This window comes from Hippocampus bargibanti, linkage group LG11 (genome assembly GCF_051943395.1).
Source record: "Hippocampus bargibanti isolate YZ-2025 linkage group LG11, ASM5194339v1, whole genome shotgun sequence".
Taxonomy (NCBI): Eukaryota; Metazoa; Chordata; class Actinopteri; order Syngnathiformes; family Syngnathidae; genus Hippocampus; species Hippocampus bargibanti.
The window spans coordinates 4,413,187-4,434,663 of record NC_142744.1 but is presented as its reverse complement, the minus strand read 5'-3'; the positions used below and the strand labels follow the sequence as shown (position 1 = coordinate 4,434,663).

At 39.4% G+C, this 21,477-nt stretch overlaps 1 protein-coding gene across 1 annotated transcript; it reads left to right on the top strand.

The window, feature by feature from the left end:
- The first annotated feature begins 267 nt into the window (after window positions 1-267).
- acsl3b (acyl-CoA synthetase long chain family member 3b) lies at window positions 268-15,444 on the top strand. Its single transcript, XM_089008736.1, has 15 exons — window positions 268-473; window positions 1,546-2,022; window positions 3,538-3,715; window positions 5,050-5,159; window positions 6,040-6,178; window positions 6,446-6,596; window positions 8,200-8,323; window positions 8,417-8,488; window positions 8,564-8,703; window positions 10,230-10,402; window positions 11,324-11,398; window positions 11,471-11,662; window positions 13,598-13,712; window positions 13,796-13,953; window positions 15,128-15,444. The coding sequence occupies exons 2-15, from the start codon at window positions 1,672-1,674 to the stop codon at window positions 15,283-15,285; spliced, it is 2,136 nt and encodes a 711-aa protein (XP_088864862.1). The 5' UTR covers window positions 268-473; window positions 1,546-1,671; the 3' UTR covers window positions 15,286-15,444.
- The last annotated feature ends 6,033 nt before the right edge of the window (window positions 15,445-21,477 follow it).

Genomic DNA, 21,477 nt, shown 5'->3' with positions numbered 1-21,477 from the left:
TAAACGAGGAAAAATAACGTCCTAAAGTGGCTTTATTCAATTGGTTTGCTGATACTTTCTCATTTAAACATAAAACAGCTTTGCGTTTAATATATTTTATAAACACGTAAACAAAAAAAATGGTGAAGAAACGAAAGCGACCCATTTTGGCTTTTGTCTCTGAAATTGACCGATAGTAACCCTACTGACGTCGCCGCTTCCCCGAACACGCGCCACCTACATTCCTCCAATCACAGGCCGCCAAACGTTCGACGTCATCCAGTCGCTTCCGGGCTTAGAATGCCATCCCGACTGCCGCTAAAAATGTACCATTTTATCAATTTTATCCGGCTTTTATAAATTACTGGAAATATATTGACTTGAGGCCAGTTACGTAGTGCTTTTAAAAGGGACTTAACATCATGCAGGAAGTTCTCAGTGAAGGATAACAGTACCTGAATCAATCCGGCGGAGGCTCACACGTAGCGGATGAGGTGAGAATGTATTGAAGCTTGGCAAATATTGCCGATCGTTAGCAACCGGGATGCTAAAGCGTGCGTCACTCTGCGACTTGCTATCCCCCCAAAAAAATGCAAAATTTCGATTGTGATTTAATTTCGCGCACGTAAGGATTTCGAATGCATCAGCGGCTTCTATCAATCTGAATGGAAATTCATTTTAAAATCGCTTTCTCTTTTGGGAATGTTTGTCCAAACCAATTGTAAATTTACAAGCAAACCTGATGTTGCTTTAGATGCTTTGCGTGACACATTTAAAACACATTTGCTCACACAGTAACTATGTGAACGGATGTGCTATGTGTCATAAATGTTGCAGTCGTGTCTTGATCTCGTCAAATGTGATCATTGTCTTAAGACCAAAGTAATCGATGCTTGAGCATGACCTCTCCTTTTCAAGTCTCAAATTCATTGACCGAACCCCCTTGCACAGTGACCAGGTTGCAACGGACATTTATCACATGGTATTGTGCTGTAAAGTATAAGTTAAAGGACAACCGACACCATTTTTTGTTTTCTAACTGACATCAGAAAAACGTTTTATAGCATCTAAAATACCCAAAACACGCAGGCTGATATTTTTAGTCAAATGCAAAACACCAACGATGCACCATCGCATTATTTGTGTTTTTCTTCTAATTTCGCCATCAACATGAAGTTTTCAGACCAACCAAAGTACCCAAAATACATTGTGTGTCACTTTCTCGGTCAGAGTGAGTCTTAAAACGTAAAATATAGCGCTATGTCGTGGCATCTTTGTAAAATACGCTCAGTAGAAGTCATTTGAAGTTATTTTACAAATTATGGACACAACTTGTCCGGAGGCGTCGGTTGTCCTTTGAAACAGCAATAAGGTCCATAAATAAAATTGAGTGTAGCAGGTTTACACTTTGGCTAAGGTGAATCTTCCTCACAACCCAGTATAGCCTCCTTCCAGCCTCACCTCTTTAATTCTTCAGCGACCTTGGATAGAGTTTTGTGCTTCTTTTTTTTCTATGTAGCTGATGCAGGCTGTAATTTCTAATGCTTTTGTTTTCCTTCATTGCAGGTTAACTTGCTCACGGAAATCAAGCACACCCACTACTCTTCCACCAATCATCCAAGACCCATTTTTGGAGACGTTCCCATAGCTCTGCTCCCTTTAAAAAATATATATTTTATTTATCCTCTCAAGATGAAGCTGAAGGAGGATATCAACCCCCTGCTGCTGCAGGTCTTTCGATCTGTTGTTTGGGTCTACTCTGTGATCACCTTTATACCCTGGTACTTCCTCTCCGGGGCAGGCACTAACTTAAAACGGGCACGCCGTATCAAAGCGCGTTCAATTAGCGGCCACCCAGCCGGTCCGTACAGGGCCATTAATAGCCAAAAGGAGCTGGTGGCGTGGTTGGATCCTGGGGTTGACACGCTGGATAAAATTTTTGAATCTGCAGCAAAGAAATTTCCCCGAAGGGACTGTTTGGGGACCAGGGAGGTTTTGAGTGAGGAGGATGAGCTCCAACCTAATGGGAAGGTCTTTAAGAAGGTGAGAGAAAGATTCCTACGGCGGTGATTTGACTTGTGAGTTTCATTTGCTGACCATTCATCAAAAATTTGAATCTCTAACCGTCAAATTGGAAAATATTCAATTCCTGACCAGCGGTTGCGTTGATACATCAAACATTTCAAATCTCTCCGATCAAATATTTCCCACCATTTTCACTGCAGCGCAATTAATCAGCAGTCTTATGCAAACAAACAGAACACCGAGCCTGTTTTCAACAAGTTAAAAACAAAAGGCGTTTTGTGCACTTTACAGCGAGGTCCCTGCATGTGGCACTATTTGACTGGATATAATAATATAATCATCATCATAATACATTTCATTTATAAGCGCCTTTCAAAACTCTCAAGGTCACTTTTCAGTCACAGGAGGAGTGTTTCTGTGGGTGAGCAGCTACACGCATCAGCGTTCACTCAACCCGGAATAACTCAGATAGAAAGTTAGCTAGCTAGCTAATAGATAACTAATAGCTAGCTAGATAGCAAATAGATAGCGAGATAGCTAATAGATAGCAACACAAGCCAGCATTCACTCAAATAGATAGAAAAGTTAGCTAGCTAATAGATAACTAACAGCTGGCTAGCTAGATAGCTAATAGATAGCAAATAGATCATTAGCTAGCTTGAGAGCTAATAGATAGCAACACGAGGCAGCATTCACTCAACCCGGAATAACTCAAATAGATAGAAAGTTAGCTAACTAGCTAATAGATAACTAACAACTAGCTAGCTATATAGCTCATAGAGAGCAAATAGATAGTTAGCCAGCTGGATAGCTAATAGATAGCAACACGAGGCAGCATTCACTCAACCCGGAATAACAAATAGATAGAAAGTTAGCTAATAGATAACTAACAGCTAGCTAGCTTGATAGCTAATAGATAGCAAATAAATCGTTAGCTAGATAGATAGCTCATAGATAGCAACACGAGGCAGCATTCACTCAACCCGGAATAACTCAAATAGATAGAAAGTTAGCTAATAGATAACTAACAGCTAGCTAGCTTGATAGCTAATAGATAGCAAATAGATCGTTAGCTAGCTAGATAGCTAATAGATAGCAACACGAGGCAGCATTCACTCAACCCGGAATAACTCAAATAGATAGAAAGTTAGCTAACTCGCTAATACATAACTAACAACTAGCTTGCTAAATAGCTAATAGAGAGCAAAGAGATAGTTAGCTAATAGATAGCAACACGAGGCAGCATTCACTCAACCCGGAATAACTCAAATAGATGACACGATATGAATGAAGCGAGACCGTAATGAGACGTTTCTCTGTAGCCTCAAAAAAAAAAACATGATTTCTCGAAATCAAACATCAACATCAAACAGAATTCCATCATTTTTTTTCTTTGTTGACTGTTGTGTTTATTATTTTGCTTTGTGTTGACTATTATGTGAAGCTCTTTGTTTCAGATGTTGTGAAAGCGCTATATAAATTAGGATATATTGTATTACAAAAAGAGAAATTGAAATATGTTGTCCCGTGTAGGTCATTCTCGGAAATTACAACTGGTTGTCGTACGAGGAGACTTACCAGGCGGCCAGGATGTTCGGAAGCGGCTTGGCGGCCCTGGGCCAGAAACCTCAATGTAACATTGCCATCTTCTGCGAGACCAGAGCCGAGTGGATCGTGGCAGCTCAAGCTTGCTTCATGTACAATTTCCCACGTGAGTCACGTTTATTCCAATTGCAGGTCATCTGGAAAAGGAGAAAAAAAATTACGATAGATTATTAACCCCTTGAGGTTATTTCGTTTGGATACAACTAACCAGATTAAAGCGTAGACTGACAGGCCCTGAAATAACTTTGTCAATGGCGTTTTTAAAGGATTGCAGCTGAGCTGCAAGCCAATCGGGTTAGAACTCAGCAATTGGCCATTCACAGGTGATTGTGATTTCCTTCCCTGAAACAATTAGCACAAAACACACCATAAATGCATTTTGGTTTATTTCAATCAGTTTTGTATACCTTGGCAATACAGTGATACCTCGGTTTACGAACCCCTTGGCTTGCAAACTTTTCAATTTATGAACGTTACATTTATGAAAATTTTACCTTGGCATACGCACTTTTTTCGGGATACACACGGAGCGGCCTCAATGAGTGATGTGACGTTCGTGAACGCGCCCATTCTTCTAACAACAAAATGGCAGCCGACTGTTTTTGTCCTCTATTCTCCACCCCCAGTCTTCGGTTAAAGATATGTGATTGGTCAAGAATGCAGCAGTGAGGGGAGGTGGTTTAAACATTAAAGAAACAGGCAGACGACAGTGAGAGAGTTTCAACTTTAAAAATTCAAAGGCAGAGTGTAGACTGCAAGGTTAAAATATCCCATGAATCAGGCTCCACAAACAACCAACCCGCACAAGACATCTGTACACTTGATGCAAAAAGCTATCAACCCAGCTAAACCGAATACAATTGATGATGAACTAGATTAAATGATCACAGAGAAAGCACCTACTAGGGATCATTCCTCAAGATGGTGAAAGAAGAAGGTTACGTTCCTCATCAAGTCATAACTTTTATAACTTTGCTGCTGTGAAATGTAAATGTCTCCACTGCGAGACTAGGCAAAGGCAAATCCAATCCAAGTGTTTAATGCTGATGAAACTGGCCACTCCATTCCATCAAGCCATCAACGACCATCACAAAGGTCAATAAAACGACTGTATTATACAGTACAGTTTATTTCTTTAATTATAATACCATAGAACATTTATTATACATAAAATAAGGTATATTTTGTGTAGTTTTAAGGCTTAGAAAATTAGAAAGTAAAAAATTGTGTTTTATGGGAACCTGGGAACGGATTCTTCTCATTTTAATGGTTTCCACTGGGAAATTATTTTTTGGGATACACACTTTTTGCCTTACACACTCTGTCTGGGAACCAATTAAGTTCATAAGCCAAGGTATCACTCTAGTTCATAGGAATCATTTGACTCGATGATACCAACTCCGAATCTTAATTGGTGGGTTTTCGTCTCTAATTTGACAGTCGTCACCTTGTACGCCACTCTGGGACCCATGGCCATCGCCCACGGTCTGAACGAGACAGAGGTCACCCACATCATTACCAGCAATGACCTGCTACAGTGTCGTCTCAAGGTACCTGCCGGCGCCCTCTATCGTTTTTCAAAATTGTCATGTGGAATAAAAGGCCTTCATTTTTTTTGTTACCCTCTTTACACTGACTTGAACAATAATTGAACAAACAGGAGCATACATTGATGCTCACATTCATATATTCTCTCTTATTTTATGTATAATAAATGTCCTATTGCATGGTAATTGAATAAATAAACTGTACTGTATAATAGTCGTTTTATTTACCTTTGTGATGGTCGTTGATGTAGTTGCCTCTTTATGATATCCGAGTGAAGTTGCCGTGCTTTCGACGATAATGCCCTCACTCGCACTGCCCCCTGCTAGCTGCTTTGCGTTAATCCAAATCAACAGAAGTTTTTCAACCTCTTGTATTGCCTGACACCATTGCTTAGACAACACAGAAACACCCTTAGCCACACGTAGCAATGGTCGACTTGGCGTACTGATACTGGGACGCTAAGTCACACAAACGCACACCTCTTTCGTATTTTTTGATGATCTTCTTCTTCTCGACTGTCATTTTCTTTTGTGTCCTCTTCGGCTTAACACTAGCCTGTGATGGGGTCTTATTCAGTCCCATAATAGCAAAAGTACTCCACTCGATAACAAACCATGTCTGCACTCAAAGAAAATGGGTGTGGAAAACTAATCCGCCAGCCACCGTGGCGCTGTTCGACCGTGTGGTTTGGTGTTCATCCACCAGAAACTAGTCCGCCAGCCACCATGTGGTTTGGTTGGTCCGCCGAAAACTAGTTAGTATGCCAAGATTATATTCTCGTGAATTTAATGTTCGTGAGCTAAAGCGTTCGTTAGCCGAGGTATCATTTGTACTTTGTTCAAAGGAATCAATGTCAATTGTCATCACATTTCCTCCCATCAGGCGATATTGTGCGACATTCCGAGGCTACGCTACGTCATCGTCGTGGACAAGAAGCCGTCGAGCTGGCAGGACATCCTAAGAGGCATCACCATCCACAGCATGGACGCTGTTAAAGAGATGGGATCCAGGCCTGAAAATTGTGAGCTTTTGTACAATCGGATTAAAAAGCTTTTTAATTTTGCTGGGGAATTGCAAGTATCCTAGGGGTGGGGTGGGGGGGGGGTTAACACCTACACCCTGATGTGAAATTGGATTGATGTGCAACACACAAAAAGACATCCCATTAACATATCCAGTTTTCCCGATTGCAGTTTTTCATTTGAATCCGAAAACAAAAGTGCACAAAATGGCTTCCCTCAACCGTATGCTCCAAGCCCACAACTGCCATTTTGTCTGTGCCTCACAGTAGCGACTCACGGCGGACAGCCGCAGTCGTCTGATATCGCCGTCATCATGTACACCAGCGGCTCCACCGGCATCCCCAAGGGCGTCATGATCTCCCACGGCAACATCATCGCCGGCATCACTGGGATGGCAGAGCGAATTCCCAACCTCAAGTACGCAAAGGAACAAAAATGGACCGTTGAGGTTTACTGCCCGTCTAAATGCTAAATGGCCTCCGATCATGGCGAACAATAATATGTGGCCGGTAACTCATTCGCCGCCATTCCCGAATTTATTTGGGTTTTGTTTTTTTCTTGCAAGGGGGTGAAGATAAAGCGCTGGTCAGACCTCTGGCAATGCTGCAATGCTTTTCCCTTCCACGAAGGGCAGCATTTGCCTTTTGTCCATGTTAGTGCTTTGCTACAGTTTCAGCTTTTGTTAAAGCGCTATATAAATCAATATACAGTAAAGTCTCGTTATATCGATATCGGATATATCGATAGTCCCGGTTATATCGATATTTTTTCGGACTCCCGAGAATATCAATATAACGAGACTTTACTGTATATTGGATGGATTTTGTACAGTCGCCCTTATTTTAAGCTCAGATAACTCCAGACCCATATAACTTGGGAATTAATTATTTTTTCCTGATAAAGGTTTCTTACGCTGAATTGAATGTTCATGCGGTCCTAAAACTCAATATTTTGTGTGTCTTGCAATTTGAGTGTAGATGACAAAAACCCTGGCACTGGAGTTGACACCTATTTGCACATCGTCTGGCAGTGAATGAGTTAAACTAGATTTGAATATGGCGCTAAGTGTTTTTTATAATTTCTTTGTAATTTTTTGGTGTCATTTTTTGTTATTTTTTGTAATTTACATTTTTTTGGGGGGATTTGCAGTCCTAAAACTCAATATTCTGTGGGTCCTGCAATTGAAGTCAAAATGACAGAAACCCTGGCACTGGAGTGGACACCTATTTGCACATTGTCTGGCAGTGAATGAGTTAAACTAGATTAGAATATGGCGCTAAGTGTTCTTTGTAATTTTTTTTTGTTTTATTTTTTTTAATTTACATTTTTTTGGGGGGGGATTTGTAGTCCTAAAACTCAATATTTTGTGTCTTGCAATTTGAGTGTAGATGACAAAAACCCTGGCACTGGAGTTGACACCTATTTGCACATCGTCTGGCAGTGAATGAGTTAAACTAGATTTGAATATGGCGCTAAGTGTTTTTTATAATTTTTTTTGTGTCATTTTTTGTAATTTACATTTTTCGGGGGGGATTTGCAGTCCAAAAACTCAATATTCTGTGGGTCCTGCAATTTGAGTCAAAATGACAAAAACCCTGGCACTGGAGTGGACACCTATTTGCACATTGTCTGGCAGTGAATGAGTTAAACTAGATTTGAATATGGCGCTAAGTGTTTTGTAATTGTTTGTATTTTTTATTATTTTTTGTAGTTTACATTTTTTGGGGGGGATTTGCAGTCCTAAAACTCAATATACTGTGGGTCCTGCAATTTCAGTCAAAATGACAAAAACCCTGGCACTGGAGTGGACACCTATTTGCACATTGTCTGGCAGTGAATGAGTTAACATGCAAAAACAATCCGCAACATGCATGCAAAAAATATTGTGACTTGTACAGGAAGTGAAAATGAAATCAGGTGTTGGATACTAATTTTGTCCTTCAACATGCTTCTTTCACGTGTGTATTAAAACGAAAGCCATTATTTTCAAAAATAATAACTGTTGTTTTTGCGCCGGCAGTGAAACGGACACCTACATCGGTTACCTACCATTGGCCCACGTTTTAGAACTCAGCGCCGAGCTGGTGTGCGTCTCTCACGGCTGTCGCATCGGATATTCCTCCCCGCAGACTCTCGCCGACCAGGTCAGTGTACGAACGCATTCTCGCCGCTTGTACCTGTACACATGACGGATTTTAAGACAGAAAATGGATGTTGTTTGTTCTCCATCGTTCCAGTCAACCAAAATCAAAAAGGGCAGTAAAGGAGACACCAGCCTGTTGAGACCTACACTCATGGCCGCTGTACCGGTAAAGTCTTGGGAATGCTGCATTTTTTTTTATTTTTTTTCTTGCGGAATTTGGACTCATGATTTTCTCATACAGGAAATAATGGATCGCATTTATAAGAATGTGATGACAAAGGTGGAGGGAATGAGCAAATTTCAAAAGACGCTTTTTGTGCTGGCGTACAACTACAAGATGGAGCAGATCTCCAAAGGATACAGCACGCCTCTTTGTGACAGGTGATGCCCGCTTGACACAATAAACATGCTGGAACATGTTATTTTTTTTCAAAATTCCTCCTATCTATATATATATTTTTCTCCCCACGGGGCAAATTAGACCTTAAAATATAACAAGCAAGATTTCTCCTTTGCGCAGCTTCGAAAGTCATTCATTGTTCACCCAAGATAGCTCGACGGTGCTTTGCGCAAACACCGAAAACCATTTACAAATAAACCAGCTCAAGGGATTCAAAGGCAGCTAAACAAAGGGAACAAAAGTAGCTCATTATAGTTAGCAGAGAGCTAATTATTAGCTATTAATAATAATAAGTCAAAGTCAGCTTTATTGACAAATATGCTAATATGCATGACATGCAGCACAGATTAAATAACTGTCCCCTCGAACCCAGCGTGCAAGGCACTTTAACAAACATAATAAACACGAAAATGTAAATTTGCCAGGAGAGGGGAGCCGCTGCGTGTTCACGCGCCGCCATCTTGGGAATAAAATTAATAATATGAATAATAATACTTTTATAAGCGCCTTTCAAGAACACTTTACAGTCACAGGATATGTACAATTTATTTTTGAGGCTTATAGTTACTAAAAAAAACATGGCCCGAGTCAATAATCTCTATTCCAAGTAAACAATGACAATTTTTCAAGCAAACCAAATATTTTGGAAAATTAGATGAATTGTTGCGCAGAAATAATTTAAATGATTTGTTTTCCCTTAAAGGACAACCGACACCATTTTTTTCAGAAAAACGTTTTATAGCACAGGTGTCAAAGTCAAGGCCCGTGGGCCAAATCCGGCCCGCCACATCATTTTTTTTTCGGCCCGCGAAAGCAAATCAAACTTGTTAAATTCCATGATGATTGCTAAAATCTGAGCCAAAATGTCATATTTTTGGATGTCAACCACAATAAAAGTAATTATTCTTGACTTCAGATTTGAAAACGAGTTATTCATTAATTTGCTGTGTGCTCTATATGTAATATTTGAAGGGATTTAAACATTCTAATTGGTTCCCCAAATTCATAACGGCCCTCGAGAGGAAACCATAACTACAATGTGGCCCGCGGCAAAAAATGACTTTGACACCCCTGTTTTATAGCATCTAAAATACCCAAAACACGCAGGCTGATATTTTTAGTCAAATGCAAAACACCAATAATTCACTGCGTCTTTTTTACGGTCAGGAGGCGGTCCTTTTCTGACGTCACGTGAGTACTCGTCAAACAACTCAAAAACAAGACTTCCTGAATGTTCAGCGCGAGTCTTAAAACGTAAAATATAGCGATATGCGGTGGAATCTTATTAAAATACGCCCAGTAAATGTCATTTGAAGCCATTTTACAAATTATGGACACAACTTGTGCGGAGACGTCGGTTGTCCTTTAAGTATGGTGTTAAAATGTTACGAAATAGGAACGTTTTCATCTACAAAAATCAAATTTACCTTTTGTCACAATGATTTATTGTTGTTTATTTTTTATTTACTGTTTGTCTGACCACCGTTTATTCCTATCAACGTCTTAGTTTGGTGTTCAAGAGGGTCCGAGCGCTGCTGGGGGGCAACACACGGGTGCTACTCTCAGGCGGGGCACCGCTGTCGGCCGCCACTCAGCGCTTTATGAACATTTGTCTATGCTGCCCCGTGGGGCAAGGATACGGTCTCACCGAGACCTGTGGAGCGGGCACCATCAGTGAGGGTGAGTACAGAAAAGCCTCTTTGGCGTTGCACCAATTTACTTATTCGCTTTATTTTCTGTGGAAAAAAAAAATAATACAGACTCAATTTAAAAATGTGATTAAGAGTTGGGCTGACTGTATTAACTTATTCACTGCCATTCTTGAATTTATTCGGGAATTGAAACTATGACGTGGAGCGCCGTTCCCGAATTTGTTCTGGTTTTGGTTTTTCTTGCAAGGTGTGCAGATAAAGCGCTGGTCAGACCTCTGGCAATGTTTTTTTTTTTTCCTTTCCACAAGGGGCAGCATTTCCTTTTTTTCAATGTTAGCGCTTTGTTACAGCTTCAACTGTTGTTAAAGAGCTATATAAATCAATATGTATGTATTGTATTTTTGTACAGCCACCCCCATTTCAAGCTCAGTTAACTCCAGACCCATGTAACTTAGGAATTAACTTTTTTTTTCCTGATGAAAAGGTTGCTTACGCTGAATTGAATGTTTATGCAGTCCTAAAACTCAGTATTCTGTGGGTCTTGAGTGGAAATGACAAAAAACCCCGGCACTGGAGTGGACACATTTTTGCACATCGTCTGGCAGTGAATGAGTTAAACTGGATTTGAATATGGCGCTATGTGTTTTTGTATTTTTTTTTGTGTTTTTTTATACTTGTTTTTGTAACTTTGTTTAATTTCTTTGTATTTTTTTGGGGGATTTGCAGGCCTAAAACTCAATATTCTCAATATATTATTTATGTATTTATTTATTATTCATTGGTGCATTTATTTATTGGTGTATTTATTGATGTATTATTTATTTATTTATTCATTTTTTTTATGTGTGTGTTTATTTATAGGTGTATTTATTTGTGTATTTACTTATTGGTGTTTTATTTATTCATTCCTTTATTTATTGTTATTTATTTATGTATTTATTTATTGCAGTTTGGGACTACAGCACTGGACGGGTGGGCGCACCACTTGTATGCTCGGAAATGATGCTGAAGGATTGGGAGGAGGGTAAGTTCAGCAATGTTAATTTTCTCATCAAAAGTCACGCGGTTGTGAAAAGGTGACTTTGTGGGTCCGCAGGACGCTACTACAGCACGGACAAGCCAAACCCGCGCGGGGAAATCTTAATCGGCGGAGCCAATGTAACGATGGGTTACTACAAAAATGAAAGCAAGAACCGCGAGGATTTTTTCGTGGACGGCAAAGGCCAGCGATGGTTCTGTACCGGGGACATTGGAGAGTTTCACCCTGATGGGTGTCTCAAGATCATTGGTGAGGAGCCTGTTCACAATGAGTTGTCATGTTTGAATCTATCTATCTATCTATCTATATGCGTTAGGTTGCTCTGATGATTTTTTTATTAACGACGCTAACAATGTAATTAACTCATTCACTGCCATTCACGAATTTATTCAGGAATTGAAAATATAACGTAGAGCGCCATTCCTGAATTTGTTCGGGTTTTGTTTCTTCATGCTTGGGTGTTGATAAAGCGTTGACCGTGGCTTCTGGTGATGTTTTTTATTTCTTTTGTATTGCATTGTAATTTGGACAACCACCCTCATTTCAAGCTCATAATGCGTTTGCAGCAGCTACTGTATTTTGTTTTTCTACTTCTTTCTTTCCTTTCATCACTTTGGTTCTTTGTTACTTCCGGGTAGGGTGAACGCTAGCGCGAATGGCTGCCGCTGCTCACCTGCACACAAAAAAATTCCGTGACTGTAAAGTGTCCTTGAGAGTTTTGAAATGCACTTAAATGGCATTAAATATATTATTATTATATAACTCCAGACCCATATAATTTAGGAATTAACTCTGTCCCTGATGAAAGAAGAGAGTCTAAGTTCTCTAACGCTGTATAGAATGTTTATGTAGTCCTAAAACTCAATATTCTGTGGGTCCTGGAATTCAAGTGACAATGACAAAAACCCTGGCAATAAAGGTGGAAAGCGCTCTATAAATTCGGATGTATTGTATGGTATTTTTGCACACGTCTGGCAGTGAATGAGTTACAAAGAATGTAATGAAGGAAACGGTTTACGGTTACGGGTATGCACAACTAGGCCACCAGGGGGCTGTCTAACATAGCCTTACAGACAAATGTTTAAAGACAAAATACAAGGGTGGAGTGGTACACCGCCACTTGACTATTCATCTCCTTGATAATGAAATATTCAGCCAAATAGACATTTTTTTAAAGTCAAATACACAATTTATAATTTTCTTTTATGTTTAATTTGACGGCAAACTCTAACTGAGTTGCAATCAACAGGATGCAGCGTCTTTTTTTTTAACAATTGTTCAATAATTGCTAATGTGCTGTCTAATGGGGCGGTTAAGTTCACTTTCTCATATAAAAATACTTATTTCCCACCATCATTTGAGCAACGTTAGCTCTAGCTAGCTAGCTATTAGCTCTCTAGATATCTAGCTAGCTGGCTATCTTTTAGCTATCTATTAGCTAGCAAGCTAGTTTTCTATTTATTTGAGTTACTTCCGGCTTGGGTTGTCAGCCATCTATTAGCTAGCTAGCTAGATTTCTGTCTATTTGAGTTACTTCCGTGTTGGGTTGTCTATTAGCCATCTATTAGCTAGCTAGCTTTCTATCTATTTGAGTTACTTCCGGGTTGGGTTATATATTAACTATTAGATAGCTAGCAAGCTAGTTTTCTATTTATTTGAGTTACTTCCGGCCTGGGTTATCAGCTATCTATTAGCTAGCTCGCTAGCTTTCTATCTATTTGAGTTACTTCTGTGTTGGGTTATCTATTAGCTAGCAAGCTAGTTTTCTATCTATTTGAGTTACTTCCGGGTTGGGTTATCTATTAGCTATCTATTAGCTAGCTAACTTTCTATCTATTTGAGTTACTTCCGGGTTTGGTTATATATTAGCTATCTATTAGATCGCTAGCTATCTAGCTTTCTATATATTTGAGTTACTTCCGGGTTGGATAAATGCTAGCGCATGTGGCTGCCGCTGCTCACCCACAGAATAATGTATCCTGTGACTGTAAAGTAACCTTGAGAGTATTGAAAGGTACTTATAAATTAAATGTATTCTTATTCTTATTATTATTATCATCTTGTGACACCTCTACGCAAATACAATTTTTTTCCCAACTGTTTACAAATGTCTGCTTTTTGGCCACAGAACAGAGAATATTGAAGAGAGTCATTTTAGGATTGTGTCCTGTTATCTTCCCACAGATCGCAAAAAAGATTTGGTGAAACTACAGGCCGGTGAGTACGTCTCATTGGGAAAAGTGGAGGCCGTTCTGAAGAACTGCCCGCTAGTAGACAACATCTGTGCCTATGCCAACAGGTAAAAAGTCCTTTGACAAATAGCAGACTTTTTTTTAATTATTATTATTATTATTATTTTAATGTATTTATGTTGGTTTGCAGTGACCAATCGTACGTTATTAGCTTCGTGGTGCCCAACCACAAACTGCTGATGGCACTGGCGGAGCGGAATCAAGTGCGAGGCTTGTGGGAAGAGATTTGCAACAACTCGCAGATGGAGAAGGAAATGCTTCGCATCCTTACGGAGGCTGCTATCTCATGTAGGGGGGGGGGGGGGGTCCTTTTTTTTCAACAAAAGACATCAAAAAATAGCCAGAATGAAAATTCCGATTTTTGAGATCTGAGATGCTAATTAGCTCTAACTGTATACACCAAATAAATGTGCTCTATCGTGTTATTTATGTAATAATTTTGTATCACATTTGATACAATGGGTGCTTTTGGCAACCTTTTCCCACAATTTGACACCAAAGTCAGAGAGAAAGCCACTTTGTCCCCACTTAAAGGACAACCGACACCATTTTTTGTTTCCTAACTGACATCAGAAAAACGTTTTTTAGCATCTAAAATACCCAAAACACGCAGGCTGATATTTTTAGTCAAATGCAAAACACCAATAAAAATGACTTAAAGTGTCTAAAATCTGCTACAAATCAGCTTGAAAATTGGGGGATTTTCAGAAAGTGCCGCCCCCAGTTCGTGACGTCACGCCAAGTCGTCTTGCCTTGCTCGAGAAACAAAACTTCAGATTGGGAGACGATGCTTTCTTGTTACTCATCCAGTTCTGAATATGATTCAAATAGTTCTGAAGAGGAAAGCATACATGTTTGCAATTGATTCAAGGAGTCCTCCCATATCAATTCGAGCTGCCAATGACAGCAATGTAGCTCCCAGAAAATGAACAAGATGGCGCCAAAGCTCCGTTGTAAATGGGCTGATTTGTCTCCTGGGAATTTGTGTCAACTAGTATCAAATAGTAGTCTTGGTGCAACACACAACGATTCACCGTAGCGTTATTTATGTGTTTTCCTTCTAATTTCGCCATCAACACGATGTTTTCAGACCAAACAAAATACCCAAAATGCATTGTGTGTCGCTTTCTCGGTCAGGGGCATTCCTTCAGTGACGTCACATCAGAAATCGGCACCAACTCGAAAACAAGACTTCCTGAATATTCAATGAGAGTCTTAAAACGTAAAATATAGCTACATGCCATTGAATCTTTATAAAATATGCTCAGTAGAAGTAATTTAAAGTCATTTTACAAATTATGGACACAACTTGTCCAGAGGCGTCGGTTGTCCTTTAATGGCTTGTAAGAGTTGTATGTTCATCTTTCTCCGAAGCGTCAATCTCACCAACCCTTTTATGTTCTTCTCCCCCCCCCCCCCCCCCCCCCCCCCCCCCCCCCCCCCCCCCCCCACACACACACAGCAAAACTGGAACGTTTCGAGATTCCCAAAAAAGTACGTCTGTGCTCGGAAGCCTGGACGCCAGAGACCGGCCTGGTCACGGACGCCTTCAAACTGAAGCGCAAAGAGCTCCAAACGCACTACCAAGAAGACATTGCAAGGATGTACGCAGGAAAATAACACACGGCCAGCCCCCTTATACACGCACGACGGCATGTAATAATAACACAAGAGGGTCCCGAGGCCCCTGAAAGAACGACTTGGGGGGGGGGGGGGTGCCTTATAATTTAGATCAACACATGGTGAGAAAAAAAAAATCCATATTAACTGGTCCACCTTCCACACAAACAGTGACTCGCACACTCGGCTCTAAGCGGGTTGCGTTTCCGGCCTTTGTTGCCATGGCAACCAGAGCCAGTCATCGACGTATGGAAACAAATACGTGACCACGGCCAAAATAAAGCGACGGAGACGGAAATGTGGCTACTTCGTCAACGGTTAATTTGTTTATTGGAATCAACAGTTACGAGTGACAACATCAAGAGTCGGGGACTTCACTGAGCCAGTCTTTATGTATTACTGTATTATTATTATTTTTATATGTTTGGAAAATGTTACCGTACATTACCATCCTTTTTTCACTCCCACAAAACAAAAATAATAGTTTTTAAAAAAAGGATATAGGCTGAAAACCAGACATTTTTTAACATTTGTCCCGTTTATATTTTTCAAAGTGTGCGTTGATTCACGCATGTTAATTTTATACCTTCTACCATCTCATTGAATTTTATTGTTCTTATATTAGCCTTTATTTGTCTCGCAGCGGAGAAATTGACATTTCACAGCAGCAAAGTGATGACAGTAAGAGGAAAGGAAGAAGTAGAAAAACTAAATACAAAACCAGCCGTAAAGGTAGCCAGTCTCGCGGCGCCATGTTGAACAAAATAACAATTAATGTCATTCAATCTTCAAGGAATGAAAGACGTAGAAAAACAACATACTCATGGCGCCATTTTGAAGTGAAGAGATAAAAAAACTAAGTAACAAATATGACAACTAATCATTAGATTGGATGTACCTTTATTCGTCTCGCAGTGGAGACATTTACATTTCACAGCAGCAAAGTGATGACAGTAAGAGGAAAGGAAAGGAAGAAGGAGAAAAACAAAATATAGGACCAGCTGTAAAGGCAGCCACTCTCGCCGCGCCATCTTGAGGTCAAAACAACAACAAAAACTAATCATTAGATTGCATGTACTTTATTAGTCTTGCAGCGGAGAAATTGACATTTCACAGCAGCAAAGTGATGAAAGTAAAAGGAAAGGAAGAAGTAGAAAAACAAAATATAGGACCATACACACTCATATATATATATATATATATCAATACATTTCATTTATAAGCGCCTTTCAAAACTCTCAAGGTCACTTTACATATATATATATATATATATATATATATATATATATATATATATATATATATATATATATATATATATATATATATATATATATACACACACACACACACACACACACACGCATGCATACATACAGGTAACATCCGACTTACGACCGAGTTCCAGTGCGACCAAACGGTCGTAAGTCAGAATGGTCGTAAGTCGAAATTCATTCAAAATGTTGAATAGATGCTAATGACTCGCAAACTCAAAGGTTAAAAATAGGATCTGGAGGTCGTGGTCGTAAGTACGGGTAGTCGTAAGTCGAGCCGGTCGTAAGTTGGACGTTACCTGTAATTTTGTTTTCCTACAAATTGATACGCACGCTCATTCCATACATTTCAGTGTTATTTTTTTTTTTTTACCAATCTTAATTTTTGGAAACGGTTTGCGTTCTTTGACAATGTCTGGAATTATTCTGATCATCTATTTTCTTTTTGATTTCCAAATAAGGTCCAGTTTTTTCAGTCTTTCCTTTTGTTGTTTCTTCTTGTACTGTATATATCCTTTTTTTGTGTGTTGCAAAACCAGTAGATATCAGTCAGATGTTTTTTTTGAGGGTTTTATTCTTCCTTTTTGTAATGGCAACATTTGTGTTTTATTCACGGTTTTGGCTCATTTTATAATTTGTATGTTCACCCAAAGATTGAGTACGTGTTTACCGATTGGACATCACCCTTTTTGTTTACGCAGTGTCCACTTTACTCTTTGTGCCATTTTGATTTCACTCCAATCGACCGGATTTTTTTTTTTTAAGCACCCTGTCAAATTTCGTCTGAATCAAGTACAATATTGTGTTTTGTTGCTGCGCCTTGTCAGTTAAAGGACAACCGACACCTCCGGACAAGTTGTGTCTATAATTTGTAAACTCACTTCAAATGACTTCTACTGAGCGTATTTCAATAAGATTCCACCGCATATAGCTATGTTTTACATTTTAAGACTCGCGCTGAATATTCAGGAAGTCTTGTTTTTAAGTTGGTGACGATTCCTGACATGACGTCACTGAAGGAACGCCCCTGACCAAGAAAGCGAATGCATTTTGGCTACTTTGTTTGGTCTGAAAACACAGTGTTGATGGCGAAATTAGAAAGAAAACACATAAAGCGGATGTGCTACGCTGCGTTGGTCTCATCGGGTTGGAGCTAACTTTGTTTCGTTCTTGTCATTATCAGAATCAGAAAGCCGTTAATAGTCCCACAATGGGGAAATTTGCCATGCCTAGTTGGCTTGCGGCCAGTTTACCACGCTGCGGTGCGTTTCTTCGTGTTGATTAGTTGCGATTTACTGCGTTAGGCTCCTTTTGTCATGATGCGCTTTGTAAGGTTATGAGTAACCTATTGCTGTTTTGTTATCATGAGGCGCCTCGTCGGGTTGTGGATATGCTATATTTTGTCTGGTTGCGGATCATTTCACGTTGCAATCAATCTTGTTGGGTTGTAAGTGAATCACTAGGTGATGTTTTTGTCATGACGCGCCGTGTTGGGTTGCGGCTAACTTGCTAGCTTAATCTTTATTTGTTTAACCCCGCCCCATGACGAGTTAACTTTTACTTAAAGGACAACCGACGTCTCCAAACAAGTTGTGTCCATAATTTGTAAAATGGCTTCAAATGACTTCTACTGAGCGTATTTTACAAAGATTCCACCGCATAGAGCTATATTTTACGTTTTAAGACTATTCCGGAAGTCTTGTTTTTGAGTTGGTGACTAGTCTGTCTGTGACGTCACTGAAGGAACGCCCCTGACCGAAAAAAGGACACATTGTAGCAGTCCTTCCATCACGTCAATGCATTTTGCTGTACTTTGGTCTAAAAATGACGTGTAGGACCAAAAAGAGGCAGAAGAGGGCGACAAAGCTCCATGTAAGGAATTAATCAGCCTGTGGAAACGGGCTGATTAATTCCTTACACGGGTTTGTCGCCATTTTCTGCCTTTTTTGGGTGCGACATTTCCCACCCCTGATGCCTCAAAATGACACGGAATAAGTACATTTTTATTGGTGTTTTGCATTTGACTAAAAATATCATACTGTGTGTTTTGGGTATTTTTGATGCTATAAAACGTTTTTCTGATGTCAGTTAGGAAACAAAAAAGTGACGTCGGTTGTCCTTTAAATGTCGCGATCTAATGTTGCGGGTCCATTATTGATGTTATTTTCTTCTCGTCGGGTTGCGGCAAACTCACTTTCTAGGCAGTTTGTTTGCCACTATCAAAATGTCACGTTAAAGTTAGCGATCAAGCATTGAAGCATTACTTAGCGATCACATTGCAATCGGGTGTCTCTAAGGGAATGTGCTGTAAATACTTTGCCTTTTCTCACACTACTTTTTATTGTTGTTGTTTTCCTCTAAAAAGTGTCCAAGGACATTTATACTCCCTCCTCAGGCATCTTTTTTTTTTAAACCTGTGAATATAAATAATACAAATGATTGTGCAATATTTATTCTCTAATTTTAGTTTCAATGAAAGGAACATTTCAACTTTTTTCAAGCGGTGAAAAAGATGTCCGATAGAACGACATAGGAACAACGTAGGAAGAACATGGAGGTAGAGAGACACTGAAAGAGCATGTGTATCGAAATGTCTTACTTTGCTATGTTTGTGTTTTGAAGACTTTGATGGGATGAATTCAACGGTAAACAATTCTGTCTGGTACATGAAATAAAATCTTTCTTAAAACCTGCTTAACTCATTCACTGCCAGAAGATGTGCAAAAAAATGTGCCAGGGTTTTGGTCATTTTTACTCAAATGGCAGAACCCGCAGAATATTGACTTTTAGGACTACATGAACATTCAATTCAGCGTTACAAACCTTATACTCTCTTCTTTCATCAGGAGAAAAAGACTTAATTCCTAAGTTATATGGGTCTGGAGTTATCTGAGCTTGAAATGGAGGCGATTGTGAAAAATACAATTATTTCAAGCTTATTTGGTTCGACAGTTATCTGCATTTAAAGTGGGGGCGGCTGTAAAAAAAAAGGCAAACGCTGACCCCTCTTGTGGGAGAGAATAACATTACCGGAGGTCTGACCGAAGCTTCAAACGCACCCCCCACTGCAAGAAAAAAAAACGGGAATGGCGCGCCACGTCATGCTTTTCAATTCCCGACTAAATTTGGGAATGGCAGTGAATGAGTTAATATTTCTGTATTCAGGAAAAAAAATATCCGATTGAAAATATATATAAAAAATTAATAAAATGCCATCAATCAAATGTGTGTGCGCAACTGGACATGAGGAAATGAGCACTGTATGATTGACATGTTCAATCGGGCTTTCCATAGAACAGAATTTTACCCGCATTTTTTTCAGACAGATTTCATGTAACTTATAACTAAGGTGCGATGGACGAAGTGCATATACAGTAAAGTCTTGTTATATCGATATTCAAGGGAGTCCGAAAAAATATCGATATAACCGGGACTATCGATATATCCGATCCTGCGCCGAACTGCATTAAACAAAAGCCGCCAAAAGAGGGCAGCCAAGCGCCATATAAAAAACTGAGCTGGCCATTAGCTCCCTTTTTTTTTGGGTGAGAGATGTTCCCCCAATGTTGCCTCAAAATGGCACATATAATTCTTTAATGATTGTAAACATGTATGCTTTAATCTTCAGAACTACAGTTTAAAAAAAAATGTTTTAGGATCATGGAATGAACTTCTGGCATTTTAGCAACTAGCAATGCATTTTTTGTCATATATTTGCTTCAATATTCATGTTGCCTTGTTACACGTGAGCTTGTTTTCAAGGCTCCTGCGAATGTGACATCAGAAGTCCAAAACGCCCCCCCCCCCCTCACCTCCTTTCCTTTCGAACTCCCTTTCATTCAAAGTTTAAAGGACAACTGACGTCTCCGGACAAGTTGTGTCCATAATTTGTAAAATGGCTTCAAATGACTTCTACTGAGCGTATTTTATACAATGCAGTGTATTTCTTTCATTACAATACAATAGCACATTTATTATACATAGAATAAGGTATGTTGTGTGTAGTTTTAAGGCTTATTTAGTTGAAAAGTATATTTTATGGAAACCCGGGAACGGATTATTCCCATTTTAATGGTTTCCTATGGGAATTTTTTTTTGAGATACACACTTTTCGCCTTACACACTGTGTCTGGGAACCAATTAAGTTCGTAAGTTGAGGTCTCACTGTACTCAATTTTCAATACTGTTATATAAATCAATATGTATTGTATATGGCATTGCTTATGAACAATAATTTATGAATAATGAATAAGATGATTGCTGTACAGTGTTTAATAGTCCTTTTTCTTCATGTCTGAAGGGGTCCCTACAAACAAATGTCTCCTTCCTTAGTTTCTTGACTGATTATTATGTAATAAAATGCTGAAAAGTTGGTGTGGTGTAGTTGGGTGCTGTTTTTTTTCCCTTTGAGGCACAACGTGTGACGAGTGTGACCAGCCTCTTGGATTCCAATCATCATGGAACTGGTGTTCCTATGGCAACAAAGGCCAATGAGAGTGCGTGCGTGCATACGTGCGGTATATCGAAAGATACAGAACGTGGCGTTTGAAAATGCGGCCTTCAATCAGAGCCTAATAGAATTTCTATTAAATCTTTTCACAAAAAAAGCACATTTTTCATAATGGAGAGTTATATACACCTTACCATACTTTTAAAAGGAACTAGAAATTGACTATTTTTCACACAGTTATGAAAATCTAATATGACAATAGTTATATGTATTAAAAACAATTGAAGCCACATCCAATATGGCTGCCCGCAAATGTCATTCGAATAAGATTTCTTAAACTTGTATGTGTGCTAACATCGGAGTAAATTTCTCCACTGCGAGACTACTAAAGGCTAATCCAATCCAATCCCCCCAAAAAATTAAAAATAGACCTTTGCATGCAAATACTTTTGCAAGGAACTAGAAATT